Genomic DNA, 15,066 nt, shown 5'->3' on the forward strand with positions numbered 1-15,066 from the left:
CCTAACGTGCACATCTTTGGACTGTGGGAGGAAACCAGAGCACTCGGAGGAAGCCCACGCAGACACGAGGTGAATGTGCAAACTCCACACAGTGACCCAAGCCGGGAATCGAAGCCGAGTCCCTGGCTCTGTGATGCAGCAGTGGTAACCACGGTGCCACCATGCGACCCCAGTGTCAAGAAGTAGAACCTTCACGTGTGCAATAATATTCGGGAAATTAGCTGTACGTTAATCTGAATTCCTGTTGTTTATTAAATAACATCACTTGTCTAATTTGCTTATTCTTAGGATCTAAAAAGAAACCTTGAAGAATTTTAATTGAAGAGTCAAGATCATTCAAGTTATATTTTTACTGTAATTCCAGTCCAAAGATATCTACATACGTATCGATACGTGCTCAGTTGAAAATGCAAACATTCGTTTATCGTGATGATATAGAATTTCACAACTTCTGTGATTGCTGTTACTTGTAGAAAAAAAGCATCTGTGCTCTTTACGGATTGAACACACTTTCTATTTGCTGTGGTTTGATGGAAAATATTGCAATTTAACTATATGATGCAACAAGCGATTGAATTATGATTTGATCATTTGTACCCTGTTTTGTTTACCTTTTCCACAGTTTTCAATTGTCAAACTTTCGGTTGATGCAGACCATGCTATTTGCTATTGAAGAAATAAACCAGAACAAAGCTCTACTTCAGAATTTCACACTGGGATATAAAATCTACGATGACTGCTCGTCCTCCGTCATTGCGACAAAAGCAGCGCTCTCTTTGATGAATGGAGAACAAGAACTAATTAATTACCCTCAATGTAAAGGTTCCTCCAATGTCGCAGCCATTATAGGCTGTGAGATGTCCTCGTCCTCCATTGCAACTGCAAGGGCAGTTGGTTCCTTTGGAATTCCGATGGTAACACGTAAATACATTCGTTTAACAAGTTATTAAGGATCTTCGGTTAGTTTAGTCAGTGCTGGAAGGTTAATCACGGTGGCACAGTGGTTAGCACTGCTACCTCACAGCACCAGGGGCTCGCGTTCGATTCCTGGCCTGGGTCACTGTATGTGCGGAGTGTGTACGTTCTCCCTGTGTCTGTGTGGATTTCTTCTGGGTGCTCTGGTTTCCTCCTGCAGTGGGAAAGATGGTTAATGCATTGGCTGTGCTAAATTCTCCCTCAGCGAAAGTACCGCTTTCTGGATCAGCATTTTTACTACCCATGCCTAATTGCCCTTGAGAAGGTGGTGGCGAATTTAGTTTTGGAACTGCTGCAGTCCAAGTGCTGTAGGTACAGCCACAATGCTGGGAGGAGGAGATAACGACAATAGATCCAAGGGCAGTGCAGGAACAGCAGCAGAATTACAAATCACACAAGTGTTTGGGTGGGAACTTGCGACATGCATCAGCTTCATTTGTTTTTCCTGGTGGTAAAGGTTATGTATTAAGAAGGTACTTTTGCACGAATCTTCGAGAGCTGCTGCCATCTTTTAAATGCTGCTGAAATTGTGCCTCGGTGGTGAAGTGAATGGATCTGAAGGTTGAAAGTTAAAAGATTATTTATTAGTTTAAAGTTCATTTTTTAGTGTCACTAATTAGTGAAGGTGATGAATGGGACGCGAGTCAAGTTGGGATGCTTTGTCCTGGATGGTGTCCAGCTTCCTCGATTCTGGAGCTGCACGAATCCAGGCAAATGGAGGGAGTTCCATCACATTCCAGACAGATTTTAGGGAGACAGGAGGTGAGTTTCGTGCAACAGAATTTCCAGTTCCTCTTGCTCTTGTAGCACAGTAAATATTTAGATAGTTCAATTCAGCTGACGGTGAATGGCAAACTCCAGGATACTGTTTATATACAAATATCAAATGATTCACACCAGAAATGTTACCAAGTCATGCTAGTTACACATGATATTTGAAAGTATTGTCAATACATGTTTTCATATATTCAAACTTTTTATATACAGATTAGTTATTTCTCCACCTGCTCCTGCCTCAGTGATAAACAGGAATACCCCACCTTCTTTAGAACTATACCAAGTGATGACTATCAGACCAAAATCCTCGCTAAACTCGTGAAAACGTTCGGCTGGAATTGGATCGGGACCGTTAGGAGCAACACCGATTACGGGAATTTTGGAATGCGAACATTTATTGAAGAGGCCGAGAAACTTGGGGTTTGTATCGCGTACTCTGAAGTGTTTTATCGGACGGATCCTGCAGAAAAAATCACTAAAGTAGTCCAGGTGATCAAACAGGCGACTACACATGTGTTGATAGGAATCCTACATCCCAGAGAAGTGCGACTTTTACTGAAGGAATTTTCGCTTCAAAATGTAAGCGGGATCCAGTGGATTGGAAGCGAAGGGTGGGTTAATGAAGAGTTGGTTTCACCCGAAGAAAGGGCACGATTTCTGGTTGGGACAATTGGTTTGGCCACCCCTAGGACAGAAATACCCGGACTCAGAGATTATCTTCTTAATATCCATCCTTCGAGGTTCCCTGATAATATTTTCGTGAAGAAATTTTGGGAAGCTGCATTCATGTGTTCGTTCAAGGCCGAGAATGAGGCAGGGCAAACTGCTTCAGCACTTCCCGTGCGGCAATGTACAGGGAAGGAGCGGCTGGAAGAAATACAAACAGCGTATCTACCGGCGATAATGGACGGAAGTTCCTACATTGTGTACAAAGCTGTCTACGCGGTGGCGCATGCTCTGGACGACATGCTATCTTGTGAAGAAGGCAATGGACCCTTTGTGAATAATACGTGCGCTCAAATTTCCAATTTTCAACCCTGGCAGGTATGGACATATTATTTGACACAACCTTTCCGAGATTAAGTCCATTTATATAACGTGGACCAAACGTTTATTTATTAGTGTCATAGGTAGGCTTACATTCACACTGCAATGTGATAACCTCCGAGTCGTCACACTGCTGTTCAGTACACTAAGGGAGGTTTTAGCGTGGCCAATTCACCTAACCTGCAGATTTTTGAACTGTGGGACAAAACCGGCGCACCCAGAGGAATCCCACGCAGACACGGGGTGAATGTGCAAACTCCACACAGACAGTGATCCAAGCCAGGAATCAAACCTAGGTCCCTGGAGCTGTTAGGTAGCAGTGCTCACCACTGTACCACCTGTAACGCACAGAACAAACCCGTCGGCCCCTGAAGCCTATGTCCGTCACGGTGCGCCAGCTAAACAAAAAAGCTCTACCCTTACTTGGTCTATGTTCCTCTATTCCCTCCCTATTCATGTATCCATGGACATGCCTCTTAAGTGTTACTAATGTGCTTGCTTCCACCACCACCTCTGGCAGTGTGTTCCAAGCACCCACCACTTCTTGTGTTCCCCGCATATCTCCCTGAAACTTTCTCCCTCTCACCTTGAACTTGTTCCCCCATGTAATTGAGATTTCCACCCTGGCAAAACGCCTCTGATTATTCACCCTGTCTATGCCACTCATAATTTTCTAGACCTCTATCAGGTCTCTCCTCAGCCTTCATGTTTCGAGCGGAAACAACCTTAGTTTATTCAACCTTCCCTCATACCCTATGCCCTCAAGACCAGGCAACATCCCTGTGAGCCATCTTTGCACTCTCTCGAAAGCTTCCAAATCTTTTGGTATTGTGGTCAACTGAACTGAAGAAATATTCAAAAAGCGGCCTAACTAAGGTTTTATGTAGCTGCAACATCATTTCTCAACTCTTGTATTCAGTGCCCCGACCAATGAAAACAAGGATGATAAATGCCTTCTTAATCACCTTGGCCATCTCTGTTAACATTTTACAGAACTATCGACCTGCACGCCTAGATCTCTCTGTATATTAATGTTCATAGGAGTTCTGCAAATTTACGGTATAATTCACACTTAAATTTGATCCTCCAAAATGTACCATTTCACATTGTCTGTATTAAATTGTATCTGCCATTTCTGTGCCCAAGTCTCCTATCTATCCATATCATTTTATATCCTCTGACAAGTCCCAGCACTATCAGCAACTCCACTAATCTGCAAACCATTGTATTTTCAGGCCACCCATATTTTCCCCCAGATCATTTGTATATACTACAAACAGCAATGTCCTAGCATGATCCCTGTGGAACACCACTAACTACATATCTTCATTCTAAAAAAGCCCTTCCACCGCTACTCTCTGTCTTCCCTGCAGCTTTATAGAACTTTAGTTAGGCTGCACTTGAAATATAGTGTTCAATTTTGGTCGCCATGCTACCAGAAGGATGTGGATATTTGGAGACTGTATACAGAAAAGATTTACCAGGATGTTGCCTGGTATGGAGGGCATTAGCTATGAGGAGAAGTTGGAGAAATTTGGTTTGTTCTCACTGAAGCAATGGAGGTTGAGGGGAGGCCTGACAGAAGTCGACAAGATTATGAGAGACATGGACAGAATGGATAGTCAGAAGCTTTTTCCCAGGGTGGAAGAGTCAATTACTAGGGGGCATAGTTTTAAGGTGTGAGGGGCAAGATTTAAAGATGTACAAGGCAGAGTTTTTACACAGAGAGCAGTGGGTGCCTGGAACTCGTTGCCGGGCGAAATAATGGAAGGGGGTACGGTAGTGGCTTTTGACAAGTACATGAATAGGATGGGAATAGAGGGATATGGTACCTGGAAGGGTAGAGGGTTTTAGTTAAGTCGGGCAGCATGGCCAGTGGAGGCGTGGAAGGCTGAAGGGCCTGTTCCTGTGCTGTAATTTTCTTTGTTCTTTGTTTTTTGTGTATCCAATCCAGTTCTGTATCAATCTAGCCTGCCTGCTGTGAATTCCCTATGATTTCAGTTTCTGTACCAGTTTGCCATGTGGGACCTTGTCACACTCCTTACCAAAGTCCATCTTAGCTCCATCCACAACCCTTCCCTTATCAATTATCTTTGTCACCTCTTCAGAAAACTGAACCAAGTTGATGGGAGATGACTTTCCCTGTACAAAACCATGCTGCCTGTGACTAACCAGTCCATTTTCTTCCAAATGTTCATATATCCTGTCCCTTAGTTATTTCTCCAAAAGCTTCCCCAACGCAGAAGTCAGGCTCACTGGCCTTTAATTTCCTATATTATCCCTGCTTCCTTTCTTAAGCAGGGGAACAATATTGACTATTCTCCAATCCTCTGGAACTTCACCCGTGGTTAAGGTGGCACAGTAGCACAGTGGTTAGCACTGTTGCTTCACAGCAAAAAGTCTGACAACACCAGGTTTTAGTCCAACCTATTTATTTGATAATATTCTCACAAGCTTTCGAGGGGACAGCCTCTTCGTCAGGTGAATGGAGAGTTCTGGCCTCAGACAGAGCATATAAAGCACAGACAGTTTAGAGATTACTGATTAAAATGCGAATCCTTACACCTAACCTGCTGTTCAAGACCTGAAGTGGCTGACAATGTGAGTGGTAGGAGCACTGATCACAGTTTAAAGAGATGTGTATTGTCTCCAGACAGTACAGTAAGTGAGGTTTTGCAAACCCAGGCAAGTCACGGGGGTTACAGATAGTGCGACATGAACCCAAGATCCCTGTTGAGACCGTCCTCATGTGTGCGGAACTTGGCTATCAGTCTCTGCTCAGCGACTCTGCGCTGTCGTGTGTTGTGAAGGCCGCCTTGGAGAATGCTTACCCGAAGGTCAGAGGCTGAATGCCCTTGACCACTGAAGTGTTCGCCAACAGGAAGGGAACAGTCTTGCCTGGTGACTGTCGAGCGATGTTCATTCATCCGTTGTCGTAGCGTCTGCATGGTCTCCCCAATGTACCATGCTTCGGGACATCCTTTCTTGCAACGTATCAGGCGGAGAAGCTACGACATCTTCTCCGGAGTCTTCAACATATCATTGATGAAGACGAACATCTCGCCAGGGCCATCCCCACACCCCCACTTCTTGCTTTCAGACAACCACACAACCTCAAACAGACCATTGTTCGCAGCAAACTACCCAGCCTTCAGGAGAACAGTGACCACAATACCACACAACCCTGCCACAGCAACCTCTGCAAGACATGCCGGATCATCGACATGGATACCATCATCACACGTGAGAATACCATCCACCAGGTACATGGTAAATACTCTTGCAACTCGGCCAACATTGTCTACCTGATACGTTGCAAGAAAGGATGTCCCGAAGCATGGTACATTGGGGAGACCATGCAGACGCTACGACAACGGATGAATGAACATCGCTCGACAGTCACCAGGCAAGACTGTTCCCTTCCTGTTGGCGAACACTTCAGTGGTCACGGGCATTCAGCCTCTGACCTTCGGGTAAGCATTCTCCAAGGCGGCCTTCACAACACACGACAGCGCAGAGTCGCTGAGCAGAGACTGATAGCCAAGTTCCGCACACATGAGGACGGTCTCAACAGGGATCTTGGGTTCATGTCGCACTATCTGCAACCCCCGTGACTTGCCTGGGTTTGCAAAACCTCACTTACTGTACTGTCTGGAGACAATACACATCTCTTTAAACTGTGATCAGTGCTCCTACCACTCACATTGTCAGCCACTTCAGGTCTTGAACAGCAGGTTAGGTTTAAGGATTCGCATTTTAATCAGTAATCTCTAAACTGTCTGTGCTTTATATGCTCTGTCTGAGGCCAGAACTCTCCATTCACCTGACGAAGAGGCTGTCCCCTCGAAAGCTTGTGAGAATATTATCAAATAAATAGGTTGGACTAAAACCTGGTGTTGTCAGACTTTTTACTGTGTTTACGCCAGTCCAACGCCGGCATACCCACATCATTGCTTCACAGCGCCAGAGACTGGACTTCAGTTCCTGTCTTGGGTCACTGTCTGTGTGGAGTTTGCATGTTTTCCCCGTGTTTGCGTGGGTTTCCTCTGGTTTTCTTCCACATTTTGAAAGACTTGCTGGTTAGGTGCATTGACCCGAACAGGCATCAGAGTGTGGCGGCTAGGAGAATTTCACAGTAACTTCATTGCAGTGTTAATGTACGCCTTACTTGTGATTAATAAATAAACTTTACGAAGAATGTGAAATTATCTGTTAAGGCATCAATTTTGTCTTCCAATGCCTCCCGCAGTAACCTGAGTTAGATTCCACCTGGCTTGGGGGCCTGTCTACCTTAATGCAACTTCACATACCCAACACTTCCTCCTTTGATTTATTGACATTCTCTAGAGCGTTCACACACCCATCCGTGATCTCAATACCCGTCATGCCCGTCTTCTTAGTGAATACTGATACAAAGTACTCATTAAGTATCTCACCCATTTCTGTATCTCCATGCATAACTTCCCTGCGTTGTCCTTGAGTGAGCCTACTCTTTGTCTTGCTCTCCTCTTGCTTCTAATACATCCATAAAAACTTGGGGTTCTCCTTACCCCTGTTTGCTAAAGAAATTTCATGGCCCCCTTTAGTCCTCCTCATTCTATGTTTAAGTCCCTTCCTACTTTCTCAATAGTCTTCAAGGTCTTTATCGGTTCTCAGTTGCCTAGGCCTTTTGCATGCTTCCACTTTCCTTTGCCTAAGCTTACAAATTTCCTTGTTATTCCAGGTTCTTGAATCCTGCCATTTCTATCTTCCATTTTGCAGGGACATGCATGTCAAGCACTTCTGCACTTCAGCTGGCCTTTGAAAACTCCGCACATACCAGATGTAGATTTGCCCGCATATGGCCTCTTTCGATACACATTCATCAGTTGCTGTCTCTTTTGGGTGTATTTGTCCCTCACCCATTAAGCAACCTCACCGAAGGGCTACATTTATCCTTATCCATGACTACCCAAAATCTTATGGAATTATGGTTGCTAAGCCCAAAATGCACCCCCGATGAAACATCGATTAGCTGGATTAAGCCCTGAGTGGATTATCAACATACTGTATTAACAACCACCCCCCCCCCCCCCTCTGCACACATCTAACACATTGTTCTCCTACTAAGCCCCTGGCACTAAGGGACTAGTTTTAATTGTTCATTGGTCCACTTCCAGCCTTTCGGTTTGAATTAATGTGTATGGATTTTATTGCACATGTTCATGTACAGCTTAGCCATGTTGCAGCTAAAGACTTACATAGTTTGCATTATTCTATTTCCAGCTGCTCCATTACCTACACTCAGTAAATTTCACAGATAAAACTGGGAGAATCGTGTATTTTGACAAAAATGGTGATCCAGTCCCGGCATATGAATTGATTAATTTGCAACTGACTCTGAAGGGAACAGTTGAAGTTGTGAACATTGGATATTATGGTGGTACAGCTCCTTTCGGACATGAACTTCACTTGAATATGGGGAATATTATGTGGAGCGACGGTAAGAATCAGGTATGTTCCTTCTGATGGCCATTCATGTGTTATGGTATAAATCTGAGCTTTAGACCCATAGCATTGAAATAACTATATGTGTGTTTCATTAATGCCTTGATTTTGATAGAAGTGACAAGATTGGTATTTATTGCCTACCTTTCTTTTCCTGCTTTAATATAAATGAATAGCTTTCGAAGCCATTTCAGAAGTAGTTTTCTGCCTCTTCTTTTTCCTATCCACCCTTACCCCCACATCATTTCGGCGTTACTTCTTTGTTTTGATGTAACTGCATGCCAAAGAAAACATAAAAACATTGCTGTTATTTCTTCCCATCTGTTAAGTTTCCAATGTTTGCACGTTGGCCGTTGCTTGCTAGAGTGGATGTGACGGGACCAGTCGTAGTAATTATGAACGATGCACGGTAGTCTTATCCAATTAAATAATCAGTTATCAATAATAACTACGATGGTGATTTTGAAAATAATTCTGCAACTCCATTGAATGGAAATGTTGATGCAAATTATCCCAATGGCCGAGGATCTCCACCCTAAAGCTGCCTTCTCCCCCACATACACTAATTATCTACATGCCCTCGCTGAACTCTACGGATTCTAATCAATGCTTACAGCAAACATTTTTTCTATAACAAAATGGATCGTTGTCTCTTGCCAACAGTGTTTCAATGTTGGAGGATTGGAGATCACTGAAAGGTGATGATTTTATGATTTAGTCGAAAACTTCATCTGTGTTTATTTTCCTTTTACACTTTTCTCTTCCTCAAATGAACAACTGATTGGTCAATTCATCACATTAAATTGCCCTTTCACAACAAGTACCAAGCTAAAGAAAATTGTCCGCCGTTTGGTCAAAAATCGCTCTTTAGAAAACAAAGTGATTCCACTATTCCGGTGAAATGAACTCCGGGACATGTTTAATTGGATGTTTCTTTTTGCATAATACATAAGACGGCCGAGAAATATTAGCTTCACTCCCTCCCCACAGATGCTGTCGGACCTGCTGAGATTTTCCAGCATTTTCTGTTTTTGGTTCAGATTCCAGCTTTTTTTTATTCATTCGTAGGACTTGGGTATCGCTGGCTGTCCAGCATTGATTGCCCATTCCTTAATTGTCCGTGGAGGGCAATTGAGAGTCAACCATGTTGCAGTGGCTCTGGAGCCACATGTAAGCCACATTGGGTAAGGTTGGCAGGTTCCCTCCCTTTAAGGATATTATTGAACCAGATGGGTTTTTATGACAATCAACAATGGTTTCATGGTCATCAGAAGATTCTCAATTCCAGGTATTTTTTATTGAATACAAATTTCACCTTCTGATGTGGCAGGATTCGAACCAGCGTCCTCCAGAACATTAGCTGATTAATGATCTAACGACAATACCAGGAGGCCATCACCTCCTCAGTATGTTGCGGAGTGTTCGAAGTATTTTGTTTTTATTTAAAGTTTATTTATTAGTCACAAGTGCGGCCAGTTAACACTGCAATGACGTTACTATGAAATTCCCCCAGTCGCTACACTCCGGCGCCTGTCCGGGTCAATGCGCCTAACCAGCACGTCTTTCAAAATGTGGGCGGAAACCGGAGGAAACCGACGCAGACACGGGGAGAACGTGCCAACTTCACACAGACAGTGGCTCAAGCCAGGAATTGAACCTGGATCCCTGGCGCTGTGAAGCAGCAGGTGCTACCCTGTAGCCCCCCCTCCCCCAATGTTAGTTGAGTTTGTGCATCTCTCTCCACCTTTGCTGTCAGACCCGCTGAGATTTTCCAGCATTTTCTGTTTGTGTTTGACTAACTCAGACAGTCAGGCAGGGGGACGCAGATGGGTGGTTCTGTTTGATGGATAGGTTGACTCTGTTCGGAGCCTCCCCCAGTGTTAGTTGAGTTTGTGCATCTCTGACACAAATTCAATGCTGCGGGAACATAGATACAAAACACCCTGTCTTCTTAAACAACCGAATCGATAATCTAAAAACAATTCTTAGTTTGCTTGAATTCTAACTAGCAGCATACATTGTGTTCAGCTGTTTGCATCACTTTATAAGGAAAAAGTCAAGGGATTCACGAGGGTGAGAAGAGCTTTATTAGAATTATAGCAGGAATGAGGGTCATCCGTTATTTGGAGAAGTTGGAAAAGCTGTACTTTCTTCTTCGAGTAGAAAATAAGAGGAGGCTTGATAGAGATTACCAAAATCATAAGGGGCTTGCAAAGGAACAGGTTCAAGTGACAAGTATCCCTTATAAGCTAACAGATATTTGAGGTGAAATATCAGCAAAATGCTGGGGGAAGTCAAAACGGATTAAATCCGCGGCATGTTTCAGCTGTCTCTGTGGAGACAGAAACTGAGTGAACGTTTCGAGTCCGCAAGACTTTTTAGTTTTGAAGTGAAGTTTCAAAGAGGCTAAATTGGTGGGAAAACACAACGAGTTGTGATCAGCATTGCACTGTTTCCTTGCACATTGTTCCGAACAGAGTCAATCTATCCATCAAACAGAACCACCCATCTGCGTCCCCGTGTCTTATTGTATAAGTAAGTCAAACAAAAACAGAAAATGCTGGAAAATCTCAGCGGGTCTGACAGCAAAACTGGAGAGAGAACTGAAACAACGTTTCGAGTCTGGTGGCTCTTCGTCAGACTGGCACTGCCTGAAATGATAGGGGAAAGAGATTCACCAGTTACTTTTCATAAAACAAATTTCATCAGCTACTTGAAGGGAAAAAAATATAAACCCAGGGGAAAAGTGGAGAAGGAATAACCTATGAAAAAGGGAGCGCATTCACCATGAGCTCCTTCTGCAGAGGCTGTTCTTTGATCCGAGGTGACGGTAGAAGTAAACATTCTTTCTGTTCCTTCAGATCCCACGTGCCGTTTGCTCAGAACCGTGTCCTCCCGGAACGAGAAAGGTCAACAGGAAAGGACAACCGATTTGCTGTTTTGACTGTGCAGAATGCGCCGATGGTGAGATTAGCAACACCACAGGTCTGTGCAAATCTGTTTAGGGTACACTCCCAAAGTCTTTGATCACAAGTAATGTTCGCGTTTAAAAAAATGTTTCATTCTTTCAGATTCCGCAGATTGCATGAAGTGCCCTTTGGAATATTGGTCCAATCAACAGAAAGATCGGTGTGTTCTCAAGAAGGTCGAATTTCTTTCCTTTGGCGAGGTTCTGGGATTTGTGTTAGTCACACTTGCTTTAGTGGGAGTCGGTTTTACACTGGCTACAGCTGTGATATTCTTCCAGTATCGAGAAACTCCAATGGTTAGAGCTAACAATTCGGAGCTCAGTTTCCTCCTTCTGTTCGCACTAACACTTTGCTTCCTGTGCTCACTTACCTTCATTGGAGAGCCAACAGGATGGTCTTGTATGTTGCGCCGGACTGTGTTTAGTATTGTATTTGTTCTCTCTATTTCCTGTATTTTGGGGAAAACTATCCTTGTTGTGATAGCATTCAAAGCAACTCTTCCCAATAACAATTTGATGAACTGGTTTGGACCTATGCAACAGAGATTAGGAGTGTTCTTCCTTACATTTATTCAAGCTTTAGTTTGTGCGATCTGGTTAAGTGTATCTCCTCCCTATCCATTGAAGAATATGGCCTATTACAGAGACATTATTATTTTGGAATGTGATGTGGGTTCTTTAAAAGCCTTTTATATCGTGTCGTGCTATATTGGTCTTCTGTCCACTATTTGCTTCGTGCTTGCTTTCCTTGCACGAAAACTTCCAGATAATTTCAACGACGCGAAATATATAACTTTCAGTATGCTGATCTTCTGCGCTGTTTGGATAACCTTTATCCCAGCTTATGTCAGCTCTCCTGGAAAGTACACTGTGGCTGTCGAAGTATTTGCAATCTGGGCATCCAGCTTTGGTTTGCTTGTCTGTATTTTCGCTCCTAAATGTTATATTATCTTACTGAAACCGGAGGCTAACACGAAGAAAAATATGATGGGCAAAGCGACTTCACAATCACTGTGAACCTTTAGCAATGTTCGCGTATTGTGTCCCGTCCATTTCATCAATGCGAATATTCCTTGTTGAATTAATGTAGCTTGCATTCACTCTCAGTGTAAAGCGTCTGTGAAATGGATGTACAGGATTCGATATTGTCATTAAATCCATGTTCAATTATGCAGACTGCATTATACAGTATATATATATGCAAACAATACGTGTTTCGATGGATAGCATTGCTGCCGTGAGTGACTGTATCGGGGTATAACATGTAACTTGCAAGTTGTGCAGCTACAGCAAGCTTATATTCCACTCGAACTAATACCGATTTTGTTCAACTCCGTACAAATAACATCACAGATAAAAAAAATGACAAGTTGAAAATTCTCATCGTCGACTTCTCAGAACACTTTGCATGAAGATCAGGGCAGGGGAAAGCAAGAATTGATACCGTATGAAATGAACATTTGTTGATAGGGAAAGTGGACAGAGGTACTGCCATGGTGAATGCACCATCTATTGATGCACTCTGTAAGACATGGAGAATGGGATGCTCTTTTGGAGACCCGGTGCAGAGGTCGACTGGCTTCCCTCCGCACTGTAGAGATTCTATGGTTCTAAGTCAGGATGGTGTGCGGTTTGGAGAGGAACTTAATAGAGGGCCAGGTGGAGCAGTTAGGTCGTCACCAGTTTGGGATTGGATGTAGGAGCACAAGCTAGGTCTCATTAACAAGATAAACTAAGGGGGGGGTGGTACATGAGATAAATTAAGCATGAGTGTTATGTTAAGAAAGGGAAATGCCTTCGTTGACGTTTGACCGGGTGGGTTACAGCGAAGGAGGGAAACAGAGGTTACTCATAAATTGACTTAAAAGGGGGGATTTTGCCTGTCCTGACAACCATGGGAATCATATCGGGCGATGGACAGATCAGAGCGGATTGCAGCATGGAAACAGGCCCTTTGGCCCACCTTCTCCATGCCGCCCAGTTTTTACCACAATGGTAGTCCCAATTGCCGGCATTTAGCCCATATCTGTCTCTAACCATCTTATCTATATATCTAAATGCTTTCTAAAAGACAAAATTGTACCCGCCTCAACTGCTCCCTCTGGCAGCTCGTTCCAGCCACTCGTGATTTTCTGAGTGAAAAAAAAATACTGCCATGGGCCCTTTTGTGTCTCTCCCCTTTCACCTTAAATCTACGTCTTCTAGTTTTAGACTCCCCTACCTTTGGGGAAAATGTTGACTATCTACCTTATCCATGCCCCTTATTACTTTATAGACCTCTATAAGTTCACCCCTAAGCCTGCCACGCTCCAGGAAAAAAAGTTTCAGTCTATCCAGCCTCTCCTTATAACTCAAACAATCAAGTCCCAGTAGCATCGGAGTAAATCTTTTCTGCACACTTTCTAGTTTAATAATATCCTTTCTGTAATAGGGTGACCAGAACTGTGCACAGAATTCCAAGTGTGGCCTTACTAATGTCTTGTACAGCTTGTCTTGAACAACAAGACTTCTCAACTCCTGTATTCGGTGTTCTGATCAATGAAACCAAGCATGCCAAATGACTTCTTCATCATCCTGTCCATTGTGACTCCACTTTCAAGGAGCCAGGAACCTGTACTCCTAGAACTCTTCCAAACCATAGAACAATAGAACATTACAGCACAGAAACAGGCCTTTTGGCCCTTCTTGGCTGTGCCGAGCCATTTTTCTGCTCAGTCCCACTGACCTGCACCTGGACCATATCCCTCCACACCCCTCTCATCTATGTACCTATCCAAGTTTTTCTTAAATGTTAAAAGTGAGCCAGCATTTACCACTTCATCTGGCAACTCATTCCACACTCCCACCACTCTCTGTGTGAAGAAGCCTCCCCCACCCTAATATTCCTTTTCAACTTTTCCCCCTTCACCCTTAACCCATGTCCTCTAGTTTTTTTTCTCCTCTAGCCTCAGTGGAAAAAGCCTGCTTGCATTCACTCTATCTATACCCATCATAATGTTATACACTTCTATCAAATCTCCCCTCATTCTTCTACGCTCCAGGGAATAAAGTCCTAATCTATTCAATCTATCTGTGTAACTCAGTTTCTCAAGTCGCGACAACATCCTTGTAAATCTTCTCTGCACTCTTTGAACCTTATTAATATCCTTCCTGTAATTAGGCGACCAAAACTGCGCACAACCTTTGTTCAATAACTTCCCAACGTCCTACCATTAACTGAGTAGCCCCAATTCAATCTACAAAATGGATCACCTCACACTTAGCTAAATTAAACTCCATCTGCCATTCTTTGGCCCACTGGCCCAATTGATTAAGATCCCGTTGCAATCCTAGATAACCTTCTTCATTCCTCATTATGCCATCAATCTTTGTGTCACCTGCAAACTTACCAACTATGCCCCATAAATTCTCATCCGAATCATTCAGATAAATGACAAATAACAGTGGACCCAGCATCGATCCCTGAGGTACACCGCTGGCCAATGGTCTCCAGTTTGAAAAACAACCCTCTACAATCACCCTTTGTCTTCAGTCGTCAAACCAACTTTGTATCCAATTGACTACCTCACCCTGGATCCCGTGAGATTTAACCTCATGCAACAACTTACCATGCAGTACCTTGTCAAAGGCCTTGCTAGACAACATTGACTGCACTGTCCTCATCTACCGTCTTGGTTACCGTTTCAAAAAAACTAATTTAAAGTGAGAAAAAGAGAAACACTTACCAGTAGCCATCCACTCAGCTCCAATTTCCCAATGCCCTTCCTCCGGCTAAATCTCACTCAGGCTGCAGTCTCTCTCCCACTGGCTTT

At 43.6% G+C, this 15,066-nt stretch overlaps 1 protein-coding gene across 1 annotated transcript; it reads left to right on the forward strand.

Moving 5' to 3' along the window:
- Positions 1-641: 641 nt before the first annotated feature.
- LOC145341575 (extracellular calcium-sensing receptor-like) lies at positions 642-12,271 on the forward strand. Its single transcript, XM_080186551.1, has 5 exons — positions 642-914; positions 1,963-2,796; positions 8,065-8,292; positions 11,148-11,271; positions 11,358-12,271. Exons 1-5 carry the CDS (start codon positions 648-650, stop codon positions 12,269-12,271), a joined length of 2,367 nt encoding a protein of 788 aa, XP_080042677.1. The 5' UTR covers positions 642-647.
- Positions 12,272-15,066: the final 2,795 nt, after the last annotated feature.

The sequence above is a fragment of the Carcharhinus amblyrhynchos genome, chromosome 3 (assembly GCF_965287045.1).
Source record: "Carcharhinus amblyrhynchos chromosome 3, sCarAmb.v2.hapA, whole genome shotgun sequence".
Classification (NCBI taxonomy): domain Eukaryota; kingdom Metazoa; phylum Chordata; class Chondrichthyes; order Carcharhiniformes; family Carcharhinidae; genus Carcharhinus; species Carcharhinus amblyrhynchos.

What these genes read in the sequence shown, in the direction of transcription:
- LOC145341575 (XM_080186551.1), top strand. Translation starts at nt 648, where the DNA reads ATGCAGACCATGCTATTTGCTATTGAAGAAATAAACCAGAACAAAGCT. An exon ending in GGAGCGACGGTAAGAATCAG is followed by an intron (nt 8,293 to 11,147) that starts GTATGTTCCTTC and finishes CTGTTCCTTCAG; the next exon opens with ATCCCACGTGCCGTTTGCTC. An exon ending in TGAGATTAGCAACACCACAG is followed by an intron (nt 11,272 to 11,357) that starts GTCTGTGCAAAT and finishes TCATTCTTTCAG; the next exon opens with ATTCCGCAGATTGCATGAAG.